Here is a 14846-nt window from a genome sequence, read left to right as displayed (position 1 = left end):
GAAAATAATTGTGTGATTGAAAGTCTGCATTATCTATAATATCTGAGTTATCCTATCACTGTATTTCAGTTATTAGAAAGTAGACTTTTTCTTTCAAATTATAAAGTAGCCTTTATAAAGGCTACTTAAAAGCCTTAAAAAGCCTTTATAAAGGCTTTATTAGTAGCCTATTATAAAGTAGTCTTCTTTTACTTTCAAATTATTTATGAATGCTGTATATATTATTATTATTCATTTGAGAGTTTTATCACTGTATTATATTTACTGTATTTAATTTATGTACAAAATAAACATAATATGTATTATAGTTTTCATCTATTACTCATTATTTCATCTACAGGACTTTTAAATTGTATTTTTATAAGAAACAGGTCCAGGTAAATATAATGCCTAGTCCACACTCTCGCCAAGTCGCTTGCCAAGTGGCTTGTAAGCTCGGCCACGTTGGTCTAGCCATGCACACTGCAATGTGACCATTTGTGGATGCTCGACTGGCCACTCGCCTCCGCTCGACAAAAATCGGAGCGATGGCAAGCCAAAGCCAGTGAAGGCGAGCGCTGGCAAACCACCCATCCACACTCTCTCGCGCTTGTCGTCATTTGTACACATTTGGTGAGAGTGTGGATGTGGAATTGGACTTTCCATTGAGAAGCAACACACTTTTCAGTTAATCGATATTGGGTGGTAATTAAAAAAATATCAGAACATTTCAATACAACACTAACTCTTTATTAAAACTTTACATGCTTACTTTTCATTACGTACACTTCCACGCAACTATACTACTTTCCATTCACACTTGTCAACTAGTTGCAACTTGCAGTTTTTCAACTGAATTGAAGTTGGTTACAAAGTAGATTGAAACTAGTTGATAAACTAATTCAAATGGTTTACCAATTTGACTTTTGAACAATGAAAGTTTAAATTGATTTAGGGTCTAGAGACACACAGAGGGCAGCAGTCTTGGGTCGACTTGTATATCTTAGGATGGCCACTAACGATAGTACAGTGTGTTGAACATGTGAATACACACATATCGTCATAGATTGTTGTGTCATCACAGCAGAATGCTTCTAACAAAACTTTCGTGGTTAGATTTTTTGTTTATTTTTTTTATTTACTGCTCTATTTGAGGTTAAATTATTTTTTGTATCATTATAATTTGTAATTTTCCAGTGGTTTATTCTATGTTAGTAGCCACTTGCTGATGACAAAACATACATGATGAACATTATGTCCTGTCGTTAGTGGCCAGCTCAAGCTGCGTTTAAACCAAAGTTATTAACAAAATATTTATTTTTCCGTCCTTATAGATTCTATTAGATTGAACGGAACTTGACAAACACATACTTTCATCATGTGTATGATAATTTATGTTCAATCTAATAGAATCTATAAGGACGGAGAAATAAACTGTTAATAATAATTTGTTAATAACTTTGGTGTAAACGCAGCTTTAGGTATTTATAACATTATCCCCCAAGAACTCCAACTATATCCTCGATCGCAGATCCTGTGTTCAGGCCCTAAATCAATTTCATTTTTTCAACCAGTTACAAATAGTTTACCGTTTCAACTAGTTTACCTATTCAACCAGTTAACAGTTTCAACCACTTTCAAATAGTTGAACATTTCAACTAGTTTACATTTTCAACTAGTTAACAGTTTCAACTACTTTCCCTCAACTAATTTATTGTCACTCTCACTGTTTGACCGCCCCAAAACCCTCTCCCGTTCCGCCTTGCCACGCCTGATGGCCTCCTTGAACACTCGACAGTAGAACTGCACCGAGGCGGGGCTGTCGTCGTTTCCTGGCACCGGATACGTGATCAGATTCGGGTTGCAGTTACTGTCAACTATGCCGACAGTCGGCACCAGCATCTTGGCGCACTCGATGACGGCGAAGTGTTCGTCAAGAACTGTTCGCAGTGTGGAGAGGAAGATGCACAAGTCTGGCAGCCGGGTGACTGCACCGTACACCATGGTCGAGTTGGTGAAGGTGCCGATTCGCCAGGCGCGTGTGTGCGCGTACTCGCCGCATGCGCGCGCGCAGTCCTCGATCAGGTGACAGTTTTGCGGCGACTGGCCTGTGCAAACAAACAATACATTAGTCATCGGGCCATATGAATAAAGTTGAGCATTTGCTTATACTTCTAAAATATGGAGCATATGCTTCATTTTCTTTGAATAAACGTGAGCAAAACCTTTTGCTCATGCTCATCAAAAAATCGTTTACTTTACTTTTCTTGTTCGTCACAATTATTAAACTGCATTAAGGGAGCAACAATCCCGCAGTATATGACACGTCAAAATTCAATCTAATATCTATCATCCCTCATATTTCAACATAACAGATCCCACATAACATCAAACAGACATTATTCAACAATGAAGTCTGCTAACCTGTATGGACACAATACAATAAGGAATTCCCTGAGTGTTTTTTTGAACTCCTTCAAGCCATCAATTTCTCCTATGTGAGAAATTATTTGAGCATTTGCTCAAAAGTAAAAGCTTATACTCATAATTGTATGAATAAACTAGAGCATTTGCTCAACTTTTGAAGCAAATGTTTCAAAAAAGGTGAGTCTAGTCTAGAGCAGCTAGACCTTTTGCTCATAGTAAAATGGCTCAACTAATTCGTGTGAGGAAAAGGAAACTATACCAGATACGATCACAACCAATAGTTGAGAACTTTAAAACTCTTTTTAGATTCAACCATGATATATATCACCATTATTCCTACAAAAGATACCTATCGGATATAAAGATAGCCATCACAGAATAGGAAATAGGCATTAAAAAAAGATGAGAGGGTAGACCATTATAAGAAGGCTATTGAGATTATATTAAGATTATGCTGAAGATTATTATAAAGATGACATTTTATCACGCTATTATTTAAAAATTCAGAACTCAACTAACCTAAAACTCAATTCATAGATAGAGAACAGAGCAGACGACCAAACACAAGCTATGCCTATACTTGCATATTTAGCTCTTACATGAGTAGCACATTCTAACCTTTCACTATAAAAAAGTAAGGCCTCAAAGGCGAATGTCACGGATTTTCCCTCTGCAAAACCTAGTTTTGTGGGTTCTTAAACTATAGAATGAGCCGACAACACTTGCAGTTATAATTTCACTTTATTTTACTCTTTTATTTTATTTTGCTCTTGCAGAGCAAGATATGAATATTGTGAAGAATGGACTCTAATGCTTTGAGTTTAAATGTAGAAAACCCCAATTACATAGCTTTTTCAGCAAATAGAGAGGGTAAACCTAACAATCAATATAAGTTAAAAATCCATTCAAACTGTTCTTCAATAAATCAACCAAACATTGATAGATGCTCCTGCCCTGTTATTAATTGGAAATCAAACCTCAAATATCTTGGTATATGGATCGATGAGTGTCTCAAATGGAACATCCATGTAAACCTCCTATGTAAAAGACTAAAATACCTATTTTATAAATTTCATAAATTGAAAAATGTGCTATCTTTCTCAGAGTGCAAACAGATATATACGGCACTAGTAGAATCCCTAATGCGATATGGTTTAGTAGTTTGGGGTGGGACTTTCCCATATTAAAAACCTTTTTCTAATACAAAAATTCATTATAAAGACAATTTTAAAGAAACCTAGAACTTATGATAGTGAGATTTTGTTCAGTGAATTGGATGTTACTACATTAGCAGTAAATTCATAAATATACTAGAAAGTGAATTTCCATTTAATAATTTCCGAAATAAACACAGAAAAAGAGCCTTAGAGGCATGGCTGAACTTGAATTATTTCCAATGGTTGACTTTTATACAAAAATCAATTTCATATTATAAATTACATTTTCGAACACTTCATACGCTAAATTCAAGTTTATATATTACATCCCTGATCAAGCTGATTTACGACTCACACTGGCGCACAAGGAATCTTCCTTTTGCCGGTGTTTTTGCCTCACCTACTGTACTTATGCATGTGAACATAAATTAAATCTTCATTTAATAACTATTATTTATAATATAAAGAATATCATTTATTATAATATTAATTTTATTATAAATGTAAATTTCGTTGAATAAATGTATGTATCTTGGTTTAAGTGCAGTAGCATATACTTATATTTATTTTTTGTAAAGCTTTTTTGTATTTTGTTTTCGGCAAAATAAATTCATTCTATCTGCATATGAAAATATCTGCCTTCTATAAATGTCTTCTATGATTCATTCATTCATTCATTCTAAACTAAATAGATTAAACTATTGACTCACAAAATAACAGATAATTTACTCTACTACAGGCAATAATTCAATCAACTAACAAGTATTCAGCTGGCCAATATAAAGATTAATCACTTATAAACACAGTCTCTAATATCTACAGTTCATTAACACAATATGCAACACTATCACTGTCTGTATCTTATACCAGGACTCTGTAAACTATATAGTAAGTTTTACCAACCTATGAAAACAATGACACCGCCTCGGTAAGCGATATGCGCAGTGAAATTGAGCGCCTGTCTCAGGAAATCAGCTGTTTTGTCAAGGTCAAATATGAGGTGACCAAGTCGCGAACCAAAAAGGAATGGCGTCATCTTGGGGTCCAGCGAGCCTTCCTTGTGGCCAAAGTGCACGCGGGCTCTAAACATGTCCTCCACGGTGAAGATGTTGTGCACCTGGAAGTAGTCCGGGTAATCCATTGGGTTTTTGCTGGCTGGAAAACAGAAAAAAAATTTGTTTCACAAAATAGTATATTTTGCACCTAGGGCCGAAAATGAGACTTTTTTGGCTCGAAATCGGTTTTTAAGTCCGAGGCCGTAGGCCAAGGACTAGAAAAGATTGAGAGCCGGAAAAACATTTTTGCCCGTGGTGCGAACGCTATTTTTCGCCAGACAGAAAAATAAACACATATATATATATATATATAATATATATATATATAATATATATATATATATATATATATATATATATATATACATATATATATATAAAATTATAGACCTATTTCTATTCTTCCATCTCTGTCAAAGGTATTTGAGAAACTAATTTATTCCAGGATAATGACTTACCTCGAAAATTTGATTTAATTTCAGCTTGTCAATATGGTTTTGTAAAGGTAGGTCGACAATTACTGCAGCGGTCACTTTTGTTGAGAATGTTATTGAACAGGTTGATAAGGAAACGTTGTTATCGGTACATTCATGGATCTTTCAAAGGCCTTTGATAGCGTTGATAACGACATACTTCTTGATAGGCTTTCAAATATTGGAATAAGAGGAATCTGTAGTTGTCTAATCAAGTCCTATTTGACAAATAGGTTTCAATTTGTTACAGTTGAATCTCAGTCTCATGTAGCTCAATCGATGCGATTGAGTGTTACAAGAGGGGTGCCACAGGGTTCTATTTTAGGCCCATTGCTCTTTGTCCTTTACACTAACAATGTGCAAACCTCAGTCCCAGTAGGTTTGAATATTACACTCTACGCTGACGATACATCATTGATGTTCAACAACAAAAACTTGAATGATCTTGAGGTAGAAGCTAATGTTAAAACAAATTTGGTTGCACAATATTATAATGAGTCAAAATTGGCAGTGAACCCGCAAAAGAGTAAGTGTATTCAATTTGGGTCTAAAAATCATCTCTTCCAGCCTATGATTAGTATTGGCGATTCAATGGTTGAAAATGTAACAGAGGCAAACCTACTGGGTTAATGATAGACAAGGATCTCTCATGGAATGTGCATACTGATGAATTGGCCACTAGAATCAGTAGTAATCTGTTTGTATTAAGGAACATGGTTAGGTATGTGCCCAATGAAACAGCAAAAACATTATATTATGCACTGATTTACTCTCATATTTCATATGGTATAGAGCTCTGGGTAGCACAACATTACAGAATATTAACAAGATATTGTACTACAAAAGCGTGCTATTAGGTACTTGGCGGGCCTGGGGTTTAATCATCCTTGTAGAGAATATTTTAAGAAAATGTCTATATTAACAGTACCGTGCATTTTTATTTTTAAAACAATATTGTATGTTGTAAAAAATATTGATAGATTTGTGACTCATGCACAGGTACACTCTCACAATACAAGGAATAGAAATGATTTGACTGTGCAACCTCATAGGCTAGCTATGTTTGAAAAAAAGACCAGTTACATTGGGACAAAATTCCTGAATAAACTGCCTGGTAGTTTAGATCATAGAAACAAAACATTCAAAACAGATTTATACAGTTACCTTTCTAACAAATGTTTTTATAGTGTTAATGACTTTTTATGTGACAATCATATTTAGGCTGTGAATTTATTATAAAATAACGAAGTTAAATATTACTATGTTGAAAATATGAAATGAAATGAAATGAAATGAAAAAATTCTTTATTAGGCGGAGTTAGGACTTTTAAGTCCTCTCTACCACTCAACCACTCAAATATGACTGATACAAGACTGTAAACTGTGACTATAGCCTGTGATATTATGTATAACATGAAAATTAGTATTTTTTATTAGGTATAAGTTCATTTTAATGACGATATTCAATTGTATTGTTTCAATTCAATTCAATTCAATTTATTAAAAACACACAAAACAAGACAAAAACAAAATTACAAAGATTTACGAAACAAATAAAACACAATAAAATGTTACAAATATAAAAAACCATGGGCTTAGTGTTTGGGTGTGTTGGAGAAGAGAAAAAAGAGAGGAAGATACCTAGCCAACTATGGTTTCCCATGTAATAGGCAGGCAAAGAAGAGAAGAGAAGTAATGAGGAAAAAAGGAAGGGAGAAATGGGGGGAAGGAAGAAAACAGAGGAATAGGTACTCAAAATAAAGGTAAGCGAGTCCACTGAAAAATGAAAAAACTAATGAAAAAAAAATAAAAATGCTGGAGCAGAAATCTCGAGTCATATATCTAAATGGAAGAAGAATTACTGTATGTCCAGTTTTTTATATCCAGTTTAATTTTTCCGCTGACCTTATTGTCCATGAGAAAGTGATTCGGAATGAGTTTATTTTTAGTACCTATGTAAATTAATTGCCTCCTTATACATTCAATATTAGTGTTATAGGTTACATATTTGTTAGCAGTGGCCCTTAGATTATAATAATTAAGAGTAGAGTTTATTGTGAGAGGAAAATCGGATCTATATTTTATTAAGTACTCAATTACGGTTTTTATGTATAATTGACGTATAGTCATGACCTCAAAATCACTAAAAACCATATCCGTTGGATAGAGCCGGGTTTGTTTAATATAGTTTTAATTATCAGTTTTTGTGCTACAAATAATTCAGCAATATGACAGTTGAAACAGCCTCCCCAAACAACTATGCCATACTGCAGAATTGACTTGACAAGAGCATGATACATCATTTTCAGGTGGTTCTTATTAACAAATGTTTGATACTGTATTGAATAAATAAAATATTATTATATATATATATATATATATATATATATATATATATATATATATATATATATATATATATATGAGAAATGGCACTCACTCACTGACTGACTGACTCACTCGCAGAACTAAAAATCTACCGGACCAAAAACGTTCAAATTTGGTAGGTATGTTCAGTTAGCCCTTTAGAGGCGCACTAAGAAATCTTTTGGCAATATTTTAACTCTAAGGGTGGTTTTTAAGGGTTTAAAGTTCGTCTTTTAGCATGTATATTCTTCTTATTCTCTTAATTTATAATTGAAAAATGTCCATACCATATGTTAATATAGAACTCTAATCTAGAGAGAGTACCTCTTCGAAACAGTTGTTAACTGGTAACTAAATTAATAATTTTGTCAGGTTGGCATTAAGTTGAGTTGACTTTGTTAGGTTGGCACCAAGTTGAAGATTGAAATGCATTTATCGCGGAAAAATTGATTGGGCACTGCTACTTCAATCGGAACTATTCCTGGGAATAAACGCCATATCCGTTTAGCCAGACGTTTAGTCTGGACCCCGACTGGATCGTCCTAACATATGATAAAAATGCTCAAATGAAAAATGCGAGCTTGCAGATCTCATTCTTGGACGATCCAGTCGGGGGTCCAGGGGGCGGAGCCCCCTGGCTTGACGGATATGGCGAGCGAAGCGAGCCAGACGGCTAGTCACTTATAAACACAGTCTCTAATATCTACAGTTCATTAACACAATGTGCAACTGTCTGTATCTTATACAAGGACTCTGTAAACTATATAGTAAGTTTTACCAACCTATGAAAACAATGACACCGCCTCGGTAAGCGATATGCGCAGTGAAATTGAGCGCCTGTCTCAGGAAATCAGCTGTTTTGTCAAGGTCAAATATGAGGTGACCGAGTCGCGAGCCAAACAGGAATGGCGTCATCTTGGGGTCCAGCGAGCCTTCCTTGTGGCCAAAGTGCACGCGGGCTCTAAACATGTCCTCCACGGTGAAGATGTTGTGGACCTGGAAGTAGTCCGGGTAATCCATTGGGTTTTTGCTGGCTGGAGAACAGAAAAAAAATTGTTTCACAAAAAATTACAAATTTATAAAACATCAATAAATGTACCGATTTCAAGTAGATTAGCCTATATCATAGAGAAAATATCTGTACTAATAAGTATAAGGTGTTGAGTCATTTTTTATGATTTTTCAGGAGAGCAAAAACAAAGTTCAAAAATTCTGTATGAAATTTATGAATATTGAATGAAAAAGACTAAGAAATTGTCAAAAAACCACTGATTTATTGATAATTAGAAAGACCGGTTTCGGTTATTACACCATTGTCAATCTCTTCTTAGTCTTTAGTTCTCTTCTTAGTTTCTTAGTCTTTTTCATTCAATATGAATAATTACTACAATATCAACTTCTCAACTACACAAAAAAATTATGAATCATTATTGAAAGTATTAGAACGCTAATAGTTGCTCTACATATTTCTTCACATGTTTACTCTGTCCAATAATGTTTTCTCACATATTGACATTTTTTATACAGGTGTAAACAAAAATGTGTACGACTTAAACCCTTTGTAACAAAGTATTTTATGACTTAACCCTTTTTGATCTTGATTTGAGTTGACTTGTTTCATTTATATCAATACCCTATTGCCGCGTCTTGAAGGGGATAAGTTGACTTGTATAATTTATATCAATACTTATTTCTTTTCTTGAAAGTTATAATTTGACTTTCACCTTTTAAAGGTTATGAGTTGAATGTATCATTTATATCAAACAGGATTGATTTTTTTCTGAGATGTATCCATTTTACCATGAGAATGCAAACTCTAAAACGATACTACATAGACTTGAATTCTTTATTCCAAAAAAAGAGCAAATTATTCTGATAAGAACATGGAGAAAAGTCAAAATCGGCATTTTGTGACTTAACCCTTGTTTACTTATCAGTACTACAGATATAGCATAAAAAGATAAGACCAAGTGAACTTAATAATAATAATGAGTTTCTGTTCATGGCGTGGTCATAGGTATGGTCACAAGTGAACAAGTCAAGAACATAAAAACTGTCATAATAAAGGTCAAGAACAAAAAACTTCTCGTAACAGCGGCTATTCATGTCCAAGCGTGCTTTCCACATCTAATCAGCTGTTCCTAAATTCTTCAGCATAGAAACCGCTAATAAATTCATTGGGAAAAGACAGCATATAAAGGAGATGTCCCATGGTATAGGGCGTTTATGTTCCAAAATTTCACTTTTAACTCAAGCCGATAATCCTAGTGGTTCTTTTTCATGAAGCTATGTGACGCTGGTAGTCTCTCATACTGTGCTGTTCTTACACTCTCACCCCCAACAAAACAGTGATTGAAGACAGTAGTCAACAGTAATCGGCTTGAGTTAAGGACGAATCGGCTAGAAATTCGGGACATAAACGACCGAAACCATGGGATATCTTCTTATGCTACCTTTTGTCTATGATTATATCTTAAGCTATTTCACAAAATAATTGAAACAGAACTCACATGGAAACCATCAAACTTGTTAAACTATTAAATTATAGTCTGCAAGTCGTCATTGTATAGTGAGGTCCACGTTATAATGGCAGTTGAGAAAGATAGGAGAAAAACGTTGCCGATCCTCTGACATGTCAATGCCTTCTATAGACGGTAACTGATACAGGTTTATTGATGTAATATTAACTGTTCATTCTCGTTTAAAATAATCAATTATATAAGCAAGAAATTATATTTTTCAATAATTTCATAGAGCATTTCCATAACTAAGATGAAATATTTTCTTAATTAATTATTAATTCTACATTGTTAAAAGACGATCTGGCAACAGAGCAAAGCGAGAAAGAGATAGCGCTATTAGCTTTGTTGAATGATAGACAAGGATAGCAATACCATTGCTAATCAAACACTGCCATTGTAACGTGGACCTCACTATAGTGTTAAGACTTGATGAAACATATATATAACAGTTCATAATGGATAAAGAAATTCTAGAAAAAATTATGTTAAGCAACTATAATGGAGTCCACGTTATAATGGCAGTGGAGAAAGATAGGAGAAGATCGTTGCCGATTCTCTGCCACACGGAGGAAGAAGATGAGTAGTAAGAAGAGAAGGAAAAAAGAAAAATAAGAAAAGAGAAAGAAGAGGAGGAGGAGGATAGGAGGTGGAGGAGGAAGTACTGGAAGTGAAAGAAGAGGATCAGGAAGAGAAGAGAGTATAGTGGGTCCATGTTATAATGGCAGTGAAAAAAGATAGGAAAACAGCGTTGCCGATCCTCTGTCTTGTCAATGCCTTTTTTAGACGGTAGATAATACAGGTTTATTGATGTAATATTAACTATTCATTCTTGTTCAAAATAATGAATTATATTTTATTAAGCAAGAAATTACATTTTTCAATAATTTCATAATGAATCTATGTTTTGCCTTCTATAAATGATAGCTAATACCGGTAAATTGGCAGTACCAATGTTAATCAAATTCTGCCATTATAACGTTGGCCTCACTATAATAGAATATCGTCTTCTGATGCATGGTTGCACTATTATATAAATTTCCTTTTTGAAGCCTTACTTTCTCAATGGTAGCCTACCAATGGTTTTTTCTGCCCATTAGCTCAGAAACTCTAGAGAATCAGTGCTTGAGCAAAATCAATTGTGATGTAAGATCAGATTTACTTAATCTTTGATCAGTTTTACTTAATTTCACCTTTTCATCTCTCCGGCTCAACTCACACTTGACTCACGCGACTCAGGTCGAGAAGAGACTCGACTCTAGTTGAGAGCATGTGTTTCCAAATGGTGACACTTAGACCAGTCGATTCTAGTCTCCGCAACGTCACCATTTGAAAACACATGCTCTCGACTAGAGTCGAGTCTCTTCTCGACCTGAGTCGCGTAAGTGTGAGTTGAGCCTTAGGGTGAGACTACATTAGGCGTTTTCATACGAGTCAGCAGGGAAAGAAGCTCTTCGATTTGACTGGGTTGACGTTTGGGAATCAGCTGATTATCTGCTAATCGGAGAGCTTCCTACCCTACCGAATCGTCTGAAAACGCCTAATGTGGTATCGCTCTTAATCTGATCGGTAAGCTCTGAATCTGATTTTAAAGCTATTAAAGTCCATTGACTCTGGTATGCCGTTTCCACACACTCGCCAAGTGCACACGAGTGTTGACGAGCTAGATAGTGTGGATGGCTGCTATGCCACCGCTCGTCTTCACTCTGCCGGTATGGATGCATACTCTGAGTCGCTTGGAAAGCGACTTGGCGAAAGTGTAGAGCTGGCATTGAACCCGTGAGTCAACCTATAATAAAGGTGATGGTTTCTTGATCCATTCCGAGCTGCGATGTATTAACACACTTTTACACTCTATAATACACACCTATATAATACTCTGGTTTTTATATTTTCCGAATTGAATGCACTGTATTTTTTCGTATTGGAAGTTATAAAAATTAGAGTATGGAGATGACTGTGCTATCAGCCAACTTTCGTTGATCAAAAAGATTGGAAAAAAATTGAAATTTACCTTGAAGTGTTGGTGCCGCTGCCTCAATAGGGGCAGGATTGGTTTGAGTAGATAAGGATCTTGTGAAACACCATGATTTGCCCAGATTGATATTCTTCAGCATCGAACGGACTGAAAAACAGCAAGAGAACAATAAATAATAAGCTTGTTGCTATTCATAGTAAATTATTTTTAAAATATGGAATGCTCCTTATGTAGGCAATCATACCAGATACTGGAAATCACAAAATTGAAGTGAGGATACAATTCTTATCATTACTAATGGATAGAACAGAGAGCTTATAAGCTCAGGAAATAGTAATTATATTGGATATTTTAGTAAAGTGTTAATAATTATAGAAAATTTACTTACAAATCGGTAAATGCAGTAGTCGAGTCTCCATTTTTCCAAAGCGTAAAATGTATTGGAAAATTTCTAAGTTGACGGTTTTTAAGCAGAGTTACTCCATAACTTACATATAATTGAAGTTGAATTGTATTTATTTATCTGGGTACAGTATTAATAATGCAAAAAAGTGTTTTCAAGATAATTGAGGATAACCTAAAAATCCTAACCTATTTTGAAAACTATACGAATCCACTGCTTGTTGAATAATAATTATTGTTGTACAGCCTGTGTTGTACAGCTGTGGCATTGCTTTTTTCTTTCACGCGGGATTATTCAAAATTTCAAATAGCTCGCTGTTATCAGACTTGATGCTTTTTAATATTTTTAGAAGGATTTTCATTATAACTTCTCAAATATTTATGGATATTGAGAATTATTCCCATAAAATAGAATGAGTATCATTCATTATTCATGGAAACAAAGGTTTCAGTAGTTCATTTGAAAATTAAAATTTAAAAAACTGTCCAGTCACTTGTTAAATTATCTCATCCACTTAATCTAATAATCCATATTTTTTATAAATATTTGGTTGGGATATAGAAAAACTTCTAGTTTTTCTATTCAAATTAGTATCATTTTCCATCATTTTAAATATTGCTGGCAATGGTTTTGAAACCTTCAAATCCTCTATTTGTATCTTGTTTCCATTTTTTTAGAAGTGGGTACTCTCAACCGTACTTATTCATAATAATTATGAGTAAAATTGATAAAAATGTAATAAATTCAGAATTTACTTACAGATTTGCTTTTTTCCTCCACCAATAAACATTCATTGTATAAGGCTTCATAGTATGAATAATAAATTTACAACATAGGCCTATAGCTGTTAGCTTGTTAGTCAACCTCTATGTCCTCTATCCATAGCCCAAATAATATTAACAAAATCTGGAAAATTTGCATTTTTTATGAAATCCATGAATGGATTTTGCAAAAATTAAAATCGCTCCAACTCTCACAAATGAGTGATTTCTCTGATCTGTGAGTGAAGGAAAGACTTTGTTTGAGTGAATAACTCACCCTGTATTGTAGCGAAACGTCTCATATTATAGCACGACACTTGTTAGGTCAACCTCTATCCATAGCCCCAATATCAACCAAATCTAGGAGACTAGTTTTCTTATGCAAATTATCATCATTTTTTTATCGTTTCAAATATTGCTGGCAATGGTTTTGAAACCCTAATCGTATAAAATCCTCTATTTGTATATTATTGTTCCAATTTCTGTAGGTAAAGTATTGTACCGTACTTATTCTTAATGATATCTTAAAAATCTTACTTTATCTGTAAAATTAATAGAAATTTCATAAATTATTTATGAAATTTCTATTAGTTTTATGATTTATTTATTCAAGATTTACTTATACTGATTTGCTTTTCGTCTCCACCAATAAACATTCATTGTTTATTGCTTCATATTATAATTATTTATATTATGAATAATAGACCTATAATAAATTTATAACATAATATTTATTCATCACTATGTAATCGCTATCTATGGCAATCTATAGATTGGTCATGCTTATAATCAAATAATAATTGAGAAAAGGGTATAAAAACATTAATAGAGAGATATGAAATATAATTGTTTATTTGGAAAACTTGAGTATAAAAATATAATGAACAACAATAAATAGCATCAAGACAAATTGCCTGAAAATAAATAAATAAATACTGTAGTGATCAACAACAATATAACAATTCTTTAAACTTTTATACATAAAATATTTTATCCAATAAATACCAATGAAATACTGTATGATAATATACATGTAGATAATGGAGAGGAAAACAATAAATCCTGCAAAACTAATAACTAATAAGTACAGGGTATTTGAAAAAACAAATTCCAATAATTACAGATTCAGAAAAATACTATAAATCAGCAAAATTACTACGATCAATAACAATAAATTACCAATCATTGAAAAATATGTGTAGACACTATATTGATAAAAGTATTATAAAAATACAGTAAAATTTTCATATTATAAAAAACGTGAAAAATGTATATTTATAACTCTATACCGTAATAAAAAAATCTTTACTATGAATAACTTAGAACTAAATATTATAATAAAAATATTATTAAACTACTATAGTAAAATTCAACAGCCATATATTGCAATGCATGAGCTTCAAATATAATCTTGAAAAAATAAATAAAATATAATAATTATGTGAAATAATATAATAAGTTATAACGTTTTAAGACACAACTAGTTTTTTCAACAACTGAGAATAGAATAATAATCAGCAACTAGTCATGCCTTGAAAAAATAAAACGTGTTCTAATCATAAATTGAAGAACTACCTATCAAATATAATATTACAATAAGAAATATAATATATAAATAATATAATATTACATAAAGGAATAAATCGATAAAATAATATAAAATTGTCAATACGAGTTTATAAAAAATATGACTTCATGTCAATAATTCTTTGGAGGTTCTTAACAAA

At 33.2% G+C, this 14846-nt stretch overlaps 1 protein-coding gene across 2 annotated transcripts; it reads right to left on the bottom strand.

Annotated features, from left to right (window-relative positions):
• Positions 1–703: 703 nt before the first annotated feature.
• On the bottom strand, positions 704–12591 carry LOC111060539 (28S ribosomal protein S2, mitochondrial). Of its 2 annotated transcripts, none has more exons than XM_039433345.1 (4): positions 12344–12591; positions 11992–12102; positions 4467–4718; positions 704–2087 (listed from the first exon to the last, which is right to left on the bottom strand). In XM_039433345.1, the coding sequence occupies exons 1-4, from the start codon at positions 12372–12374 to the stop codon at positions 1672–1674; spliced, it is 810 nt and encodes a 269-aa protein (XP_039289279.1). In that variant the 5' UTR covers positions 12375–12591; the 3' UTR covers positions 704–1671. The 2 variants fall into 2 exon arrangements, with proteins under 2 accessions (XP_039289279.1, XP_039289281.1); XM_039433347.1 differs by lacking the exon at positions 4467–4718 and adding an exon at positions 8241–8492 and having other exon boundaries at positions 12344–12588.
• Positions 12592–14846: the final 2255 nt, after the last annotated feature.

The sequence above is a fragment of the Nilaparvata lugens genome, chromosome 7, assembly GCF_014356525.2.
Source record: "Nilaparvata lugens isolate BPH chromosome 7, ASM1435652v1, whole genome shotgun sequence".
Lineage (NCBI taxonomy): Eukaryota > Metazoa > Arthropoda > Insecta > Hemiptera > Delphacidae > Nilaparvata > Nilaparvata lugens.
The sequence above is the reverse complement of the archived record's forward strand: the minus strand, read 5'-3'. Positions and strand labels throughout refer to the sequence as shown.